General features: G+C 53.6%; 1 protein-coding gene across 1 annotated transcript; it reads left to right on the top strand.

Moving 5' to 3' along the window:
* The first annotated feature begins 1598 nt into the window (after positions 1–1598).
* Positions 1599–17665, top strand: Hjurp (Holliday junction recognition protein). Its single transcript, XM_046439874.1, has 8 exons — positions 1599–1742; positions 1857–1923; positions 4370–4425; positions 6746–6845; positions 8901–8965; positions 10055–10147; positions 11242–11320; positions 13085–17665. Exons 1-8 carry the CDS (start codon positions 1647–1649, stop codon positions 14641–14643), a joined length of 2115 nt encoding a protein of 704 aa, XP_046295830.1. The 5' UTR covers positions 1599–1646; the 3' UTR covers positions 14644–17665.
* Positions 17666–17669: the final 4 nt, after the last annotated feature.

Genomic DNA, 17669 nt, shown 5'->3' with positions numbered 1-17669 from the left:
AAAGAATAAACACATTTGTATGAGCTTTGACTGACATCTTGTGGCAATCCAAGTGTTACCAGCTATTTCCCAGTCTCTGTTAGCATCAGCTGGGGCCTCCTTTCTGTGGTTGATAACTCATCTCAGGCTGCGGTTCTCACTGTTACATAGCAATTTCTGTGTCAACCCTGGGACCAGCCAAAAGCTGTGCTTTTCCCAAAAAAAATACAAAGGGGTAATATTTCTACACCTTACCGGCATAAAATTATTTATGTGGCAACTCTATGCAGAATAAATCTCCTTCCATTTTATTTGAAGCAAAATTCAGGCACGTTTTATGAGAGCAGCCATAAAATAACTCCAATGAGAACGATTTTCTAGGCATAGTTATTGTAAATGGCTTTTCGAGGTTTGGAAAGCCTAGTTTGGCTAGCAGAGAGCAGGGTGCAAGTGCAAACAGAAAAGACCCTGAAGCCAGGGCCACACCCTCTTGCCCTGAACTCTGCTGCCCATGGGAACCCTGAGACCCTGCAGTGCCACACCCAGGAACTCCTGCTCCTGGGGAAGAAGCTGACTTGTGATACTTCCCCTCTACGTGGGAGTGGGAGGTGACGGGGAAGGAGTTTGCTTAGCAGGCCTGGGTTCCTGAAGGCACATGTTTAGGCTGCCAAGCGTGGGTAGGGAGTTGTAGGGATGGCATCAAATGAGAAGCATCACTAGGTTTCTTCTTTCCTTTGCTGGACCACCACTCAAGGGATGGGGAAAGCCAGTCAGAGGGACCTGAAAGACTAGCAGGCCAGAATGGGACAAGGGCTTTGGGTGCTCACGAAGGGTTGGCAAGAACACCTGCTTTAAACTTCAATTAGTCTTGAGCTTGAGACTTGAGAAGTCTTTCTCCTGAAGCTGCCCAGGATCCCCTGGACAGAGGCAGATCCTTGGATTGTCAGTGAAACCAGTCAGAAAAGCCTTGGAGTCTGAGGGTGGTTTCCCAGGGATGAGGAACAAGCCTTGGGAGAGGCCAGTTCTGAAAAGTGGCACTATCACACCAGTCAGGCACAGAAGAGAAAGTTCTCCAAAATATAAAGGAAACCTTGTCCAAGGCCTCAAGTCTCTAAATGTGTGGCATTAGATGTCTAAAAACTAATTTATGTGTGGAGACAAAGAACATCCCCTAAGGAGGAGGAGGTGCCTCATCCGCTCCAGGACACTGGAAAAGCTGCACATTATACAGGTTTGGTGGCCACTTGCAGTAGGTCGGGTTCCCCAGGGCGCAACCAAGCTGAGTTAGTGCACAGGAAGCTTATAAAGGAGTGTCCTGCAGACGCGCTCCCGAGGGAGTGAGGGAAAGGAACAGAGCAGGCCGGGCTTCCTCGGAGCGCAGAGACGACAGCAGCACCCAAGGACTGAGGCCGCCACTACTCTGCCTGGCCGCAGCTCACCCCACCCTCTCTCTTTCCGCTCCACGCAACGCCCGGGGCGGGGCCTGAAGCTCGGACGCGGATTGGCGGAGAGAAAGTAGTGCAAACACTTTCGAATGAACCAATCAACGCAGTCCATCGGCCCCAGCCAATAGGAGCCCGAGAGGCGGCGGGGACCGGGCGGCCGGTGGGAGCGGCGCGCAGGGCCGTCCGGCATCGCGCGGTTGGTGGCGGCGAGCGGCGTGCGCCATGGAGGGCCGGGGCCTGGAGGAAGACGCGCTGCTGCAGAAGCTCAAGGACAGCCGCCGCCGCTTCCAGAGGCGCATGCGGGAGCTGATAGAGAAGGTGGTCCCCGCCGCTGGGTGGTGGAGGGGCGCTGGCGGGCGGGCTGGCACCTCCTCTCCCGGGTCCCGACCGTGCGGCCGGGGGACCTGACTCGAAGCCCCTTCCTCCCCGCAGTATGACCAGCCCTTCGAGGACGACCCACTGGTGCAGATGGCCACGCTGACCTACCAGACGCCCCAGGGTAGGGAACGTCCTGAGTGTTTGCGGTGGAGTGTATGAATGAACTGTGCAGACTGCGATTTGAAATGCTGTCCCCGCCCTCGTAGGAAAGTGACCCGGTTCACCATTGGGCCCGGAACATTACTCGTTCCTTTGAACGTGTATGTTATGTACTGCCAACAGGATTGCTTATCTAACTAAGCAGAATTCCTGAAGACACAAAGATTCCTCCTGTGCCCTTGCCTTCCTGGGTTGGCAATTCAGCTTAGCCATTCAGTGACTCAGGCTCTTCATCTGTAAAAGAGGAAGGATAATGACAGTCACCTACCCTTCATGGATGTGGTAGCAGTTATGCAGAACCCTTATGAGATTCTTGGAGCACCGCTGGGCACTAGTGACACTCATTAACTGTTGTTGTCAGTGTTTAACTTGGGTAGTCACATCCTCCTCAAGGTTCTGACCACTGTGCTGGAACATGCAGACGTTGTAAAATGCCTTAAGTGGATTCTCTTTGGTAAGTGACTGGAGAGCTTCTGCAGTAGATGGAGGCAGTTGCTCCCATGTGACCTTATTACCAAGTCATTTTTACCTACTAAAGAAAGCAAATCTCAGATCACATTCTGCCCAGCACTAGACAGACAGGCACAAAAGGTTCTTAAAACTGCTGCTGAAATCAAGAGAAATCCTCGTTCTCTGCCTTTTTAGCTGAACCAGTCACACATTCAGTGAAAAATTTACCCAGGCAGAAACTAAAATATTCCAGCAGCAAATTTCTTTTACTTTCTGGTCTGGCAGGACATGACCTAAGGGTCTGTTTGTTGGCATCACTGTCTTCATATGGCAAGGACAGGGAGCATCTGCAGTGTTTTGAACAATGTATGTATCTTAAGTGCCACAGATTTTGCCAGTGAGAACTTTGGGTGTCAGTTTGGGGAGAACAGTGGATAAAGCACCCCAACACCTTGGGAACAGGCACACTTGACCATGTAGACGCCACCTAAAGAGCTGGCTAATGCACAGGCTCCTGCCACTACCAGCCAAGGTACTGGGTGCCAGTTCAGTAGATCTGTGTGTTACAAGCTCATGGCTCGTGCTCCTGGCCCGGGGCCCCTGTCTTGGTGCTTCTCATAAGATAATTAGTAGCATGGCCTTTTCTTAAATGCATGGTAATGTGAATTGCCAGCTTAAGGCAGCACCACAAAGGGGAGAGTAAAACTAACTCTGGCACCTATTGTGACGAAGACAGCAGGGGGCAGTGTATTGATTGCTTATCCCATACCCTGCTCTCCTAAGCCTCTCATACTGATTCTCCACCCTGCAAGGTAGGCACCACTGTTGGAATCATCACAATTAAATGTGGATACAGTACAGAAAGGTTAAGTAACTTGTGCCATGTCACTTAACCAAAGTGTGAAACTTGATAACTCTGAGCCCATGTGTGCAAGCATCACTTTGCTCTGGAAAGGCCCTGTGGCCTAGTGGTCAAGAGTGCAGGATCAGTGCTGCCCAGAGTTCACATTCTGGCTCCATGGGCAGGTGGCCTGGACTAGTATTTGAACTTTGCTTTGCCCACATTTATCTGTACAATGACTGTGGTAAGTCCCTGTCCCACAGATGTCAGGAGAACTGTACAAGTTATGTGTGGGTGGGTAGTTGTGAATTGTAAATATGGCATTCTTGAAAAGGATTTAGAATAAACCTGAAGCATTGTGAGCATTATGTAAGTTTTTGCTGCTGTTATTAACAACTATCTCAAGTTTCTCCCATTCCTTATTAATTTGAATTTCCCCCAGCAAGTTTAGGGAGACCTTGAGTATATGGCCCAGGTTCTCCAAGTTGGTAGGTGGCAGGACAGAACTCATTGTTGGCCCTTTGCATGGGCTTGCTTTGTAGGTACAAGCACTTACTCTGAGTTATGTAGAAATGCTCTCAAAAAGTGCTTATGCTGCCAGGCATGGTGGCACATACCTATAATCCCAGCAACTCAGGAGGCTGAAGCACAATGATGCCAAGTTTGAGACCAGCTTCAGCAACTTGACAAGACCCTGTCTCAAAATAAAACTAGAAGGGGCTGGGAATATGGCTCTGTGGTTAAGTTGTCCCTGGGTTCAACCCCTAGTACCAAAAAAAAGGAAAAGAAAAATGCTTACTCTAAATACAGTATATGTGTTGCCCTTAGTACATGTATATTTTAAGGATAAGGACACTACCTGGCATATGTATGTTCCTCTTTTCATTCAACTTTACAGTTTAGTGTAATTTAGTGAACTGCTGCCCATTAGGTAGGGGAGGTTTCCATTACGACAGAGCTGTCTGTTCAACTTAAAGGCTAGCAACGGACTATTGGGATCCTGGCTCACTTTTAATGTCATATCCTTTTTGCATCTGACACTGGCTTTCTATGAAAACACGTTGAGCAGAAATTCAGTGTTGAGGATTAAACAGTTATTTTTGTTTCTTCTCTAAAGGATTGAAAATTTGGGGAGGAAAACTAATAGCGGAAGGAAGCGAAGGACTAATCCAGGTAGGTAATGTCAGTGGTGGCCCCGCATTTCCTTGCCTCACTGCACCGTTCTGCTTTTGAGGATTTACTGAGAAGCATTTCTTCGTTGCTTGTCGGGCAAGGAGCAGCCACGTGATGTCTAGCTCTTTTTTATGCCTTGCATTTCCTGTCAGAAGTTGCAGGCTCAGGTGCAGAGGCTGGGCCAGCTCAATGCCCTCTCACAGGCCATGCCATCCTAACCCGGAGCTCACTTGCTGGGTCCTCGTGGAAGAGACCCAATCCAGTCCCTTCTGGGGGAGGGAGAGATGAGAGGAAGGGGAGTGTGCAGGCTTCATGCCCGCCACCTTCCCCGCAGCCCTGGGGCTCTGTGATCTCTCCTGTGCCCAGAGAGTTTGCTTTCGTCCTGTGAGACCCCGGGAGCCTTTTGCCCCAGTAGCTTTGCAAGGTTGTCTGGTGTTCCATTAATTGTGCTTCTTAGACACCTCACGTTCCTCCTCAAGGTCACAGGTCAGGGAACCCATGTACCCAAGAATGAACACATCCTCCTGCTCTGAGGATACACAGCATTAATAGCAGTTCTTAAATGAAACCACCTTTTTGATTAATTTTAGTCATAGAAATGATGAAAATACACAGAACTGCTGAAAATTAGTCTGACCTCTGTGCTGCAATGGTCGCTGATGCCATTTTAGTTTAATGTAAATTGTCTGTAGCACACGTTTATAAATACACATTGTTTTTACTCTCACTTTCCTGGTTAATAGACATGAGGACCCCTGTCTTCATCGTCCGTCCTGCAGTTCAGCCAGCAATTGTAACTGTCTCCTGTTGACGGGCCCTAGCCCTCTCACGGCCCTTGACTCTCTATCAGTCAGGGTTGGTATGCTTTCTCTGAAAGACCGGATGTGAATATTTGAGGCCTTGCTGGCTATATGTCTGCGTAAACTTCTCAGCCCTTTTATAGGGGAGGCAGCTTGGATGATATGAGCCCCCATTAATAAAATGAGCTCTATTAATAAAACCCCTGCTGTGTAGTTCCCAGAGGAATATCCTGGTCCTAATTTCCCCAGTATGATGTCCCCTCACCCCTTTTTTAGTCAATGCCCACATATAGGAGGTCAAAGGATCTGTTCTCTTTAAATTATACATACAGAGGCAACTACTTAATCAGACCAGTGCTGGATGGTCCTGGTAGCAAATTGCTTATCTGAATATTTAGGCTTTTGCTTAAAATGCAGGAGGACCCCTGCCTGGGACCCAAAGAATTGCTGAGCTTAGAAAAGTGGGGCTAGAGAAGTGGGCATAGTTGTGATTATAGCATGGACCCCACAGCCTCACTAGATGTTGGTGACTGTGCCCAAATCCACCTTAAACTTCTCCCCCAAAACCAAATGCTCATGCTGCTCCCACGGACCCTGGAGACTGTGCATCTCCCTGAGCCAGTTTGAGCATAACCTAAGGCTTGGGTTCTCTCTGGAGATGCCAGCGCTGCCAAGCAGGGATTGGTAAGGGCTGGCTGCTTCCCAAACTAGTTTTACTACCCTTTAGACCCAGGCAGCCACAAAACCTAGCTCTGAAAAGCCACACCAAGTCCCACCTGTGTGAGATGTTACTGGGAGGCAAAGGCAGTGGTCTCCAGGAAGTGCGTTCAGTTGCTGTGCAGTGCTCACAAGATCCTCACGTCCCCTGGACCCACAGAGGTGCCTGAGGACCATTCCTACAGGGACAGTGCTCCCCATGGGAATTCCTGAAATATTTTAGCCAGTCTAATATGTCGAATGCTCACGTTTCACTGGTGAGAACTGGCTGATGTCACTGGTATAGAGCAGGCTCCAGAGGGCAGAAACGCCTCCCCAGGAGCGTGACCAGCTGATCACCTGTGGCCTGAACTCCTGGTCAGGAGCTCGCTACACCACATTGTAAAGGTCCTAAAACCACTTCTGGGCATTTACTGAGAACGTGGGCCACCACCGTTTCTGGATTCTCCCCATTGACCAGGTGACGATTTTGTTCTGTTTCACTTCGGCTTTTTGTTTGCTGCAGTCCCTGTGGAACCCTGTGTGGGCTGGGACCAGGTCGCTCCAGGACAGAGCTAACCTCCCCCTCAAGGGGACTTAGAGCAGCCCTGGGGCTAGCTGAGGAAGAAGGCGGGCTGCTTTCCAGCAGGGGTCCTCCCCTGCCTTTGGGAGACTCTAGGCCCTTGATGAAGCAAAGGTGTAAGAAGCCGGAGGAGCTCCGGCTCCCTGTGTTCAAGAACAGATGCAGGTTTGTCACTTCACGGTGACTTTCAGATGTGCCATTGCTCAAGTAAGCTTGTCTCTGCTGACTTTTGTACCACTAGTACCCCCTTGGGAAGCCAGAGGACAGGATGGAAGACCCTGGGTATGCCGCAGCCCGAGGTGACGAGCCTGTGCCTTTGTGCACCCTAGTCCTGGGAGCCGGTGAGTGCCACCCCTTAGGAAAGGAGCCGGGAGGAGCTGGCCAACCTGGGTCTCTGTCACAGCAGTTCAAGGATGAAGTTCTTTGGGGGGGGGGGGGGGTGCGGGTTCCTAAGGGGTATTTTAAAAACTAAGGTCATCTTGAAGTGCCCTGTCATGTCCTTCTGAAGTCCCTGGAGGGTAGGCCCTGTCCTTATATATCCATGGTGCCCGGCACAGAAAACACTCAGATATTTCTTATATAAATGAACACCCCACCCCCACCCCAGTCTAAGATATATTACATCAGGATTTGACAAGACCTAAGATCAGGATGGTCGTGAACATTTGCTTCTGTCAACCGTCAGTCTTCCCCAGGCCATCTCACTGCCTGGACCCAGCCCTGCCCCCCTCTTTTCTCCTACCTTCAGCCTGCCCTCTGGGCTACATGTCCCGTCCACATTTAAGGGTGGTCAGATTTCGCCTTCCACATGTGGAACATGCCTGTGACTCTCCACTGTCCTGTCCCTGCCTGGCCACCTCCCTCCCTCAGTCCCTTTACAACCCAATTCCAGGAGGTGCACCTTACCCTCCCTGGTCCCCCACCTGAGCATGCCTCACCTGGTGCCCTCTGGCTTGGGCTCCATCTCTGCAGCCTCCCTCTGGGAGGGCTTCTAGGCCACCCTGTTGCTGGGCCTACCTTGTACCTGTTCCCCCCCCCGCAGCATGTGAAGATTCGGAAAGTTCTGGCCTTGGCCTCTGCACACTGCTCTTCAGTTCCCTCCTGTGTGTCCTCTGGCCTGCTGCTGGCTTACCTGCTGGCCCTTCAGGATGCCCTTTCTCAGGGTTGGTCTGAAGCCCCTGTGCACTTATCAGGCCTGGCTTTGCCCCCAGCCCAGACCCCTTCCGGTGCATCTTACTGCTGGGGACCTCTCTCCATAAACACGTCCTGTCTACATTGGCACTTCCACAGCGCAGCAGACCTGCCCTCCAAGGTCCACCTTCCTCCCCTTCCAGCATGAGCCAGAATCCAGGGTCCTCTTCTCAGCCTCCCCCTCTTTCCTCAAGTCCAAGGCTGTCCTGGGTCTGTCACCTCCTGTCCTCTCTCAGGCCCACTGCCCCACCCTCCTGGCCCTTAGCGCCAGCTCCTGTCCCCTTCTGGGCTCCCCCACCCTGGATATGCAAGGAATTCTGGTCAAGCCACTTCTGTCTGAAGCACTGTGGTGGCTTCCCACTGTGCTGTGGGAAGAGGCCAGGATCCAGAGTGAGACCTGAAGCCCTGCCTGACCTGCCTGCACCACATCCTCCCCGCTGACCCCCACTGCAGCTCAGCTTTATGCTTGGTCTCCTCCTTACAGCCCTGGAATGTTTCCAACTCTTGTCTCTCCCTCCAACACTGGTCCTTCAGAGCTCCATCCCCTCACCCAGCCCTTCCCTGGCACCTTGCCCCCAGTGGACAGTCAGTGATCTGTGCTGAGCCACTAAAGGGAAAACTGGTTTTTCAAAGTCAAAGTACAAAACTAATGGAGATTTTGGTCTTGAGTGTCGTTAACTAGTGTTAGATCAAATTCTAATTAAGTTTAAAGTCAGGCCGGGCGTGGTGGTTCACACCTGTAATCCCAGCAGCTTGGGAGGCTGAGGCAAGAGGGTTGTGAGTTCAGAGCCAGCCTCAGCAATAATGGAGGCACTAAGCAGCTCAGTGAGACCCTGTCTCTAAATAAATACAAAATAGGGCTGGGGATGTGGCTCAGTGGTCGAATGGTCGAATGCCCTTGAGTTCAATCCCTGGTACCCCCCCCCCCCAAAAAAAAAAAGAATCTTAAAGTCCGTTCTCAGTCCTGCTCCTCACATCCCACTGTTCAGTAGCTGGTGTGGCTTGCAGCTGACTGAACAGCAGGTGGAGACCCTCCATCATCACAGGAGCTCCATGGGACAGTGCTGAGCAAGGGTCACAACTGTCAGTCGGAGGCCACTGGAGCCTCTGGTGATAGAACACACTCAGAGTGTTACGAAACCATCCTGAGAGGGATGGGCAAGCTTTCCCAAGAATCCTGATTGCGATTCCTTTTTCACTTTTAGATCCAGGAAGCAGCAATGCCAGAGCAGGGTTGGACCCAGGCAGTCCTCTGGCCCAGGCCTTGGTGGTAAGGGCCGCCTCGGGATGGGTGGCGGTGGGGGGCTTCAGGTGCACTCTCATCTCGTGCAGGCAGACCCAGGTGGCCCTGGGCAGTGTTCCCCAAGTCCTCTGGGCTCATTCTTACCACTGCCACCTCTTAGGTCTTGGTTCTCTCTTTGGGTCTCCTCAGCCTGGCACTTGACAGCCAGTGTGGCTCCGTTCTGGACTGACCTCTGAACTTAGACAATGGTGAAGAATTTGGGGACTTTCTCTCTGCAGCCAGAACTGTCACCAGGCTGGTTCATGGCATGCTGAGTGCCTTGACTAACTAAGAGACATTATGAGTCGGGTTCCGGGTCAGCCCTTGAGCCCGTTTAGTCACAAGGTCACACAGTCAGGTGGCTGAAGCTAGCCTGAAGAGTAAGGCTCATGTGTGTTCCTGGCCCCGAGTGCCCCAAGGGCACAGAGCTATCTCCTCCGTGTGGCCTGGTTCTTTCCTTCCTGCCTATCTGGATGGGCAGCTCAGTCTGCCCCGTACCCCTCCTGGCCCTTGGGTCCCCTGTGTCATATGCTGCCAGATATGAGAGCAACTGTACCTGCTTCCCTCTAAACCTCCTTTGGGGCAGGGGTGGCAGTGACCCCGGGAACTTCCCAGGACTGTAGCAGGCACGGCCCCTGGACAGACCCTGGGTGCAGCCTTCCCTGTGGTCCTTCCCATCTGTCTGAGACCCCAGTTTGGCTGCACCAGGTGTGGAGAGGTCCTGAGCTGGATCCTGGGCCTCTCTTGTCAGCCCGCAGCTATCAGTTCCTGATAGTCCTGAGCCTTCCAGGAATGTTCAGGTTGCCTTAAGGTGTTTTCTCTTCTAGTAAAGCTGCCATAAACACCTCCCAGCTTTTATGTTCTGGATCTTTTTACTTTATTTTTGGTAGTTAAGCCCAGGGCCCAGCAGTTTTTCAGAGGGGCGTGGCCACTTTGCACTGCTAACAGCAGCAGGCACAGGCTGACTCTGAGTAGCTTCATTTAGAGATCTGCATTAACGAGCGCGTTAGTTTGCTCCAGAATTCATGACAGCAGTGCCCAGCAGCTCTTAGGATACTGACTTCTCTTTGTAATCAGCCTTCAGTGCCTTGGAGCCCTCTGAAAAATGAGTTAAGAAGGAAATATCTGACCCAGGTGGATGCACTGCTTCAAGACGCAGGGTGTTTTGAGGTACTGTCTCCGTGTGTGTGTGTGTGTGTGTGTGTGTGTGTGTGTGTGTGTGTGTAGTAGGTACATTGAGGAGTTTTTCTGTACTTTACACAGAGCTTGTGAAGAGTGTTGTGCATGATGATTTCCAGACCCTTCTGTTCCCATGATACTGTGTCTGTGCTCTGAATTAACACTAGGTTGCCCCTCGGCAGCACCATCAGGGGAACTTGCAGGGTTAGAGGGTGGACTCCATCGCCCCCGCCCCTGTCCTGGGGCAACCCACAAACCTAGTGAAGCCATGGGTGGGACTCTCCAAGGGCCTCCACCTCACTCCCTGGTGTGACTGGGGTTGGGATCAGCAGCAAGGTGAGCGGCATTCCCTCGTCCTCAACCTGTCCTGCCTGGTCTGAGGTCATGTTGGAGTGAGGCAGTATGGGGGCCCTTTGGCGGGATAAGAGGTGGGCTGCCTTGCAGCCCCGTCCCAGGATGGTGCAGTGCTCCAGGGCGGCTGCTTCTCAGTTTCACTTGGAAGAAGAGCCCAAGCTCAGGTGGAGGTTCGCCTAAGGGCGCCACCTCTTTAGCTCCCCCTGTTGCATCAGATCCTTCAGAAAGCGGAGGACGCTCTAGTACCACCGGAGTGCGCGGTGCACAGTGGAGAACAGCGCGCCTGCAGAGGCCACAGCTTCACACGTCACTGTGCTGGTGACAGGGGCCCTGGCCTAGTGATACATGCATAACACCCTGCCCCCCACATGGCCCAGTGGGTGTCGTTCTCTTGGTGCTGTGCTGATTAGAGGCAGGGACTGGAATTGGGCCCAGGGTGATTGAGCTCTGCCCACTGTCCCTCTGGTCCCCCGACATTCTGACTGTCCACAGGAATGGCGAGTGAAGAGAGGCCGGCAGATCCCCAGGCAGGCGAGGGTGGCTGGCCTGAGGGCAGAGACCCAGGTCCTCTGGGACACTCCTCCCTCCTGCCCAGAGCCCACAGGCTCACTTGCTTGTGCTGCCTGCTGGATGCAGGGTTACTCCTGGCGTGCCTTTGCTCTCTTGTCAGGGACAGCACCTGGGGTCTCAGTACCCGGTGGCTCTCTTGTAATCATCAGCTTTGATTTCAGGGCACAGATAAGAGAGGCACCTCAGACACACCCATGACTCCCGTGCCTTCCCTGGCCTCTCCTGCCATGCCTGGCCCCGGTAAGTGTGACATAGAATCATCCCTGAGCCACGTGTTTTATTGGAGCCCTAGGGCAGCTCAGCGCCACTCAGGTGGGACGCGTTGCTCATTGCCAGCACGTTCCGTCAGCAGGAGCTCAGATACCTGCACCTCGTGGGAATTAAGATCTTTTCAGATGACCTCATTCCCTGAGCATGTGTGGCCTGGTGGCTGCTCCGAGCTCTGCACCCTCTTGACTGGGTTGAGCAGTCTGGGATCTGCAGGAGCACAGGAGGGGCACGGTGAGCATCCTTCCGCACTGCACGGCCTGCCTCAGTGCCCTCCACACACGCATGCGCACACACTGCACACGTGCAGGTCCGTGTGTATCGTCCCTCAGGGCTCCCTGTCTCCGGAGCACAGAGGGTTCTCCATGACCACAGTGAGTAGCACATGACAGAAACATGGCGTGTCAAGGGCGGTTCACCGACGAGCCAGTGACGTCCTCCACAGCCTTCCGTGGCCCACGGTGGAGAGCCCACTGGCCTCGCCCACTGGTCTGGCTGTCGCGTGCAGGCCAGAGCGGCTCCTGGTCTTCATGTTGCCCCTCTCATCTCTCATGTGTGGCCTTGTCTTAAACAGTCCCGACATCCCTCCCTCTAGACCTGTCTGTTGCCGCCTCGTGGTTGTCCTCACGGTAAGCCTCCTGGCATAAGTACAAGCGCGTGACGCTGTGTCCTCTGGGACATTCCGTCCGCCTCTCCGTTGCTGGTGACTTCTGACCTGGTCCTTTAGTCAAGGACTTCTCACTGCACTTCTCCTTGGGTCCCCAGCAGGTGAGCCTTTGGGATGGCCCAGGAGCCTTTTCCCTAAGACCGTTCACTGGTGGTTTGGGCGTCCAGTAGGGGGACCGCCTGAGGTGCTGGGAACGGTGGACCCCTTCCAGCCCTGCCATTCAGTGACGGCCTCTGGCCTCTGTCTGGTATTCTCTAACGGACAGCTGGCTCCCCGTCCAGTTCCTTTTTTTTTTTTTTTTTAATTATTGCTCCTAGAATCAGAAGCACAGCCACCTTTTAAGTCCACGCTGGAGCCTTTACTTCCCCTGATGCTCACGCAGCCCCGCCTGCACCCTTCCTGGCTCACCAGCCCTCTGGCACGTCCCATCCGTTTTGAGCTCCATCACCTTCACCCTGAGGCTGCTTCCCCTCTCTCCTGGTCACCTCCAGCCCCGTAATATGTTCACTCATCCAGTACCAACTAGCCTCAGGATGGTGGCAGCCGCAGCCAGCTCTTTTGGCCCTTGGACAGTGTCCCCCAAGGGAAGCGCGCAGGGTGCTGTGCCCACTTGGATCTTTGTTTCCCATCCCACCACCAGCTTGGTGCACAGCTTCTATTTTTTTCTGTTTCTATTTGTAGAGTTTTCCTCATTTTCATAGGTTTAATTTTATTTTTCAAATAAACCTTTCACACAACGCGAAAGCAAAGCTGTGTAAAGCAGCGAGTACAGGGGCCTTACTCAGGTCCCGCATGTCCCCGTGGGTAGACTTGTATTTTCTGGTTTCTGGTTTCTAATACACTTTCAAAAAGGCAACCATCTTCGAAATAGCCTGAGGGGAGAGAATTCCTGAGGGTGGGGTGGAGAGCAGAAATGGATTTAGGAGTTAAAAAGAAATCTGAGAAGCTATTTCTAATCCTTTGTAGTTTTTTGTATCATTTTGAAAACGTGGTCATGGTCCGCCCTTGAGCTCCATGCCCTGAGTGTGGGGTGGCTTTGAACACTGACACCCTTGACTCTTCTTCCCCAGGTCCCTGTGGAAGTGTCTCTGCAGAGAGCCCTGGTGACCCTATGGAGCTGACTCCCTCCCCCAGAGAGTTGGATCCGTTGTGTCCTTGCCCAGCAGACCTGGCCACAGCATCTAGAAATGACAGTCTGTCACTGCTAGGGACCAGCAGCTGCATGAGCAGCCAGTCCTTCGAGGCGGATGACATCTGCGATGTGACGATCAGTGACTTGTACGCGGGTATGCTGCACTCCATGAGCCGGCTGCTGAGCACGAAGCCCTCGAGCATCATCTCCACCAAGACCTTCACCCTCCAGAGCTGGAGATCCAGGAGGAGGCACGTGCGCAGGGGCAGGGTGCTGGTGAGCGAGCGGCACTGTGCCAGGGCTCGGTGTTCCCGGAGGGGCTCCCGGGAGAGGCCTGCACCCTGCTCAGAGCCCAGGCAAGAGGCAGGACCCCTAAGAGACTGTAAGAACTTACTGCATGTCGCCCAGCATGAGCCATCTTCAAAACTGGACAGAGCTTTTCTTGTGGGAAACAAAGCCCAGAGCCTTAAATTAGATCCACGTTGGAAGGAACTTCAGGTGACACCCTGGAAGCATTCTTCCTTGACTTTAGACCTCAACACAGTGCATTATCCTGACCAGGAAAATAGACTTAGGATGCTAAAGTGGTTGATTTCTCCTGTAAAAATAGTTTCTAGACCAAAAATGTTGCCCAGCCCAGCAGAGAATCGATACAGGGAGATTGAAATAAAATTTAACAAGCTTCATCAAGAATGTTGCCCAAGTGTTGGGAAACGAGCTTCCCCAGATGGCTTTTCGGGCTCCTGGGCCATGGGTGTGTACAGAGGTGGTTCTGTGAGCCCACGTGGCCTCGGGGGCTTAAAAACCCTCAGGCGGAGTTTGCCTTTCAGCAAAGCAAAACCGAAGGGGCTAAGTGAGGCCTTTGAAAACCTGAGCAAAAGATGTGTGGAAGTAGGTAGAGGCCCACCAGAGAGCGACGCCTCTCCATCTCTTCCCAAGAGCCGCGGCCACTCTTGGCAGACATCTGGCCTCCTTCAGGGACACAGTTCTGGAACATTCAGAAAGGCATGGTCACCCCGCCAAGCTATTTCAGTACCTAGGGTAGAACCTCTGGCCTGTGAGAGAAATCGCTACAATGAAATTAAAGAAAACTTTGACCAGCTTCATCAGGAGTATTGCCAGAGGTCGCCTCGGCAGGCGCTGCAGGCAAAGGCGCCTGTCCCGCTTGGAGTGTCTCCAGATAAAGCTGATGTAGGAGTTCAGAGCCAAACCCAAGAGCTCTTCGGAAAGTCAAATCGAGACTCTGTCTTCCAGAAACTGTCACCGTCACCGCAGTGGCACATGCGAAGTCCACAGGGCTCACCTGCAGCTGAGGCTCATCCATCTGCTCACTCTGCTCATGGTACCAGGAGGGACCCTCAGTTCCCTGCAAAAAGACACAGGCTGTCAGACCCCCAGGCGCGTGGACACCGGGCCAGTTTCCAGGATTCCTCAGAGGTGGATGAAGCTGACCCCAGACCAGGGGAGCAGGGTGGCCCCCCACAGGCCAGCTGGTGAGGAGGAGCATTTCCACCTGTGGGGTGCAGTTCCTGCCAGCAGGTACTTTTCCTCTGCGGTGCAGAGGAGCGAAGCCACGGCAAGCCAGGTGCCACGGAGCATCCCGACCTTGGCCGCTCCTCCTGACCGGTCCCTGCAGGACTGTGAATGGGTTATCCAGGTGCCGTCTCCCAGACCGTCTGCTTCCTTTAAAGTCAGCATTGATAGCAAGGATGTGTGTGTGGGAGAGGCTTCAAGATGGAGCTGCAAGTGTTTGGAAGGAAGGGGGTCCTGTGTCTTCACTGGAATGCCCTCACTGCTGCTGTCTGTCCATCTGTCCGTGTCGACACTCAGAAAACAATTGTTGGAAGGTGAAACTGATCTGGGAATGGTGACCTCTGTCCCCTTCCCAGCTCCTCGGAGGGCCAGCAGCATCCAGGTTCCCACGCCTGCCCTCCTGGCTCCCAGCTCTGGGCCCCTCAGCCACAGCTGGCCCCTACTGTACCCTTTTCTTTCCCCATCCTGGGTCAGGGAGCAGGCGGGGTGGACGGGCCAGCGTGACGAGGTGCCAGGTCTTCAGTGGGATCCGTGTGTCCTCAGTTGGGCTCCAGGTGGCATGGCTCACCTGAGTGACTGCGGTCACTTGTCCCCACTGGCCGACAGATGTGGGCTGAGTTGGGCTCTGGGTTTGATGGTAGCTTGGGCAGGCAAGGTGAGGCCGTGTCTGCAGCCTCCTGTTCTTGTTTGTCCCCTGCTGAGGTCAGACCCCCTTGGGGGTCAGTTGATGGGCCCTTCCTACCACAGTTACCTCCTTTTCTGTTTTTCCCACCTCTGCCAGTCCAGCCGAGGACCCTTCCCAGCAGCTCACTCCTGCCACTCCTGCATCTGGCTGGTTCTAGAAACCACCAGAGCCCCCGTGTGCCCTCTCCCCATTCCCCTGTCCTCCCAGGGTCACCCAGCCAGGCTCTGCCATGACAGGGTCCTCCCTCTCCTTCCCAGGGAGCTCCTCACTGCCACCCCCTCCCACTCCTCACTTGTTTCTTGTACGTCTCCGTCTGGGCCGCCCTGCTGCCTCCCTGGGCAGGCGCGCCCAGCTGAGGAGGAAGCCGTCTGCACAGGCGCCCCACAGGCCCGGCACAGCGGCGGGATCCTTCTGGCCAGTTGCGTTTTGTCTTGCTGATGTGAAGTCCTAGGAGTGAGCAGCCAGGGCGGAGCACACGCCTGCCTGGCCTCTTCCCAGGGAAGACCTACCAGGTGAAAGCACCCGTCCCCAGGGGGAGCCTCTGGTGGGACCAGGAGGGCTAGGGGTGGCGCAGGAGCCAGGCCTCTGGGAGGCCAGAACTGGAGAGCAGCCGCCCAGTGCCCTGTGGACAGTGTCCTCCATCTGCCTGTCCCAGCAGTGCCTGGCCACCAGCACAGTTGTTCCTGGGTCTTGGTCTGTTTGCTCACCTCCCCCATCCAGGGCCCATGTGGCTTTCGCAGGCCAGGCCACCACCGGGGGACCTTCAGCTACAGTTCAGTGAGGCCTTAGAGCTCACTGGACATTCCGGGGGGGTGGCCTTGAAGAGATGCTCCTGTGTTGGGTCACTTAGGAAAACCTGAGTTCTTGGCAGAAAGGGAGCATTTCACCAAAGAGATCCTCGGCCCAGAGCCGTCCCTGAGGTCTCTCCTGGCCGCCTGCACATCACAGGTCCCTGATCCGCTATCCCTCCGGTCTAAACCTGAATGACTGCTTTTCAAGTAGTCCCCTCCCCCGCCCATGCCTTTGACCCTGGCCCCAGGACTCTCCTTAGCCTTTTTCTGGCCTCCCCAGCTGTCCTGTGGCCCCAGAATACAGCCTGACTCTCCTGCCCCACCTTGGCCTCAGCTCCTCCCTCTCCATGGGAAATCTTGCCTGGCCAAGTAGAGGGAACCTCAGCCTCACAGAATGGTGCGAAGTCCCCAGCAGGAGCAGGTGCCCCACTTTGGCATGGGACTCTGCCCTCAGTGCCCAGTGCGGCCCTCACAGCTCCCCGCAGGTGATGGTAGGTGAGTGTGGCGACACCACTAGCCCACAGTGTGCGTATGTTTCCCCCGTCCCTGCTCGAGGTGTCCACCTCTCGGGCAGTGCCCAGATCTCCACAAGTGCGGCTGCAAGGGAACAGTCGCTGGCTAGCAGCAAGGGCCTGCCTCAGTGCCCACAGGACCCTTTGACCAGGCAGGCTGTCTCCTTATAAGTGAGGAGTGTGGCCTGAAGACTCCCCGCAGGCCTTGCTGGTGAGGTACACTGCCTGCTGGGTTGTTCTGTAAGTAGACCTGCCTTGGGGTTACGTACCGGGGCATTTTCTGTAGTAGATGCAGTATTTCCTCACGTGCAGTGGGGCTCGAAACTGGCTGCAGCGGGGGTCATCGTAGGGTGTCACCTTGTTTTTTTCCTAGGGGAAAGAACATCTTTCAGGATAGAGGGGAATAGTGGTTTTGTTAGAGATATTTAGAGCTGAGGCTACCCTGGAGCATAGTTCCTCTCCCTCGTGCTCTGTTTTGTAGGGCTGGGGTGGAATCCAGGGCCACACACGTGCCAGGCAAGTGCTCAACCACTGAGCTGCGACCCTGCCCTTAAAGACCGGTCTCAGTCGCTATGCCAGTTAACCCTGGTGAGCCTGTTCTGTTTTCTTTTTTTAATGTAGACACAAATCTGTTTTGTTAGACCATCATTTGTTTATGAAACCTATATTTCAACCCTGGATACAGCAATCCTTGATCTTTCGAGTACAAACTAAAACATAATTGGCCCATAAAAAGCAGTTCTTGGCATCCTGCTGGTTTTAGGTGGAGGTGTGTTGTCTTTGAACTGTCCCGTGTTAACCCCACCCCTGCACCCCACAGCACCCAGTGCCGTGTTTCTTTGAGATGATTTATAATAGGTTATCACAGGGACATTTTATTGAAATATTTCAAACATTCAAAATCCAGTGGTGAAACCTGGAGTGATGACGGTTGATGTGTGTTACTGCTGATGTGTGTTAAGGACGTATTCTCAATAAAAGATGAAAGACAAGGTTAAGTCA

This window comes from Marmota monax, unplaced genomic scaffold (genome assembly GCF_021218885.2).
Source record: "Marmota monax isolate L192 unplaced genomic scaffold, Marmota_monax_Labrador192_F-V1.1 WCK01_AAM20220418_F8-fsc00041, whole genome shotgun sequence".
NCBI lineage: Eukaryota > Metazoa > Chordata > Mammalia > Rodentia > Sciuridae > Marmota > Marmota monax.
Note: the sequence above shows the minus strand (reverse complement) of the source record. Positions and strands in the feature narration are given on the sequence as shown.

What these genes read in the sequence shown, in the direction of transcription:
- Hjurp (XM_046439874.1), top strand. Translation starts at nt 1,647, where the DNA reads ATGGAGGGCCGGGGCCTGGAGGAAGACGCGCTGCTGCAGAAGCTCAAG. An exon ending in TGCGGGAGCTGATAGAGAAG is followed by an intron (nt 1,743 to 1,856) that starts GTGGTCCCCGCC and finishes TCCTCCCCGCAG; the next exon opens with TATGACCAGCCCTTCGAGGA. An exon ending in CTCTGGCCCAGGCCTTGGTG is followed by an intron (nt 8,966 to 10,054) that starts GTAAGGGCCGCC and finishes CTTTGTAATCAG; the next exon opens with CCTTCAGTGCCTTGGAGCCC.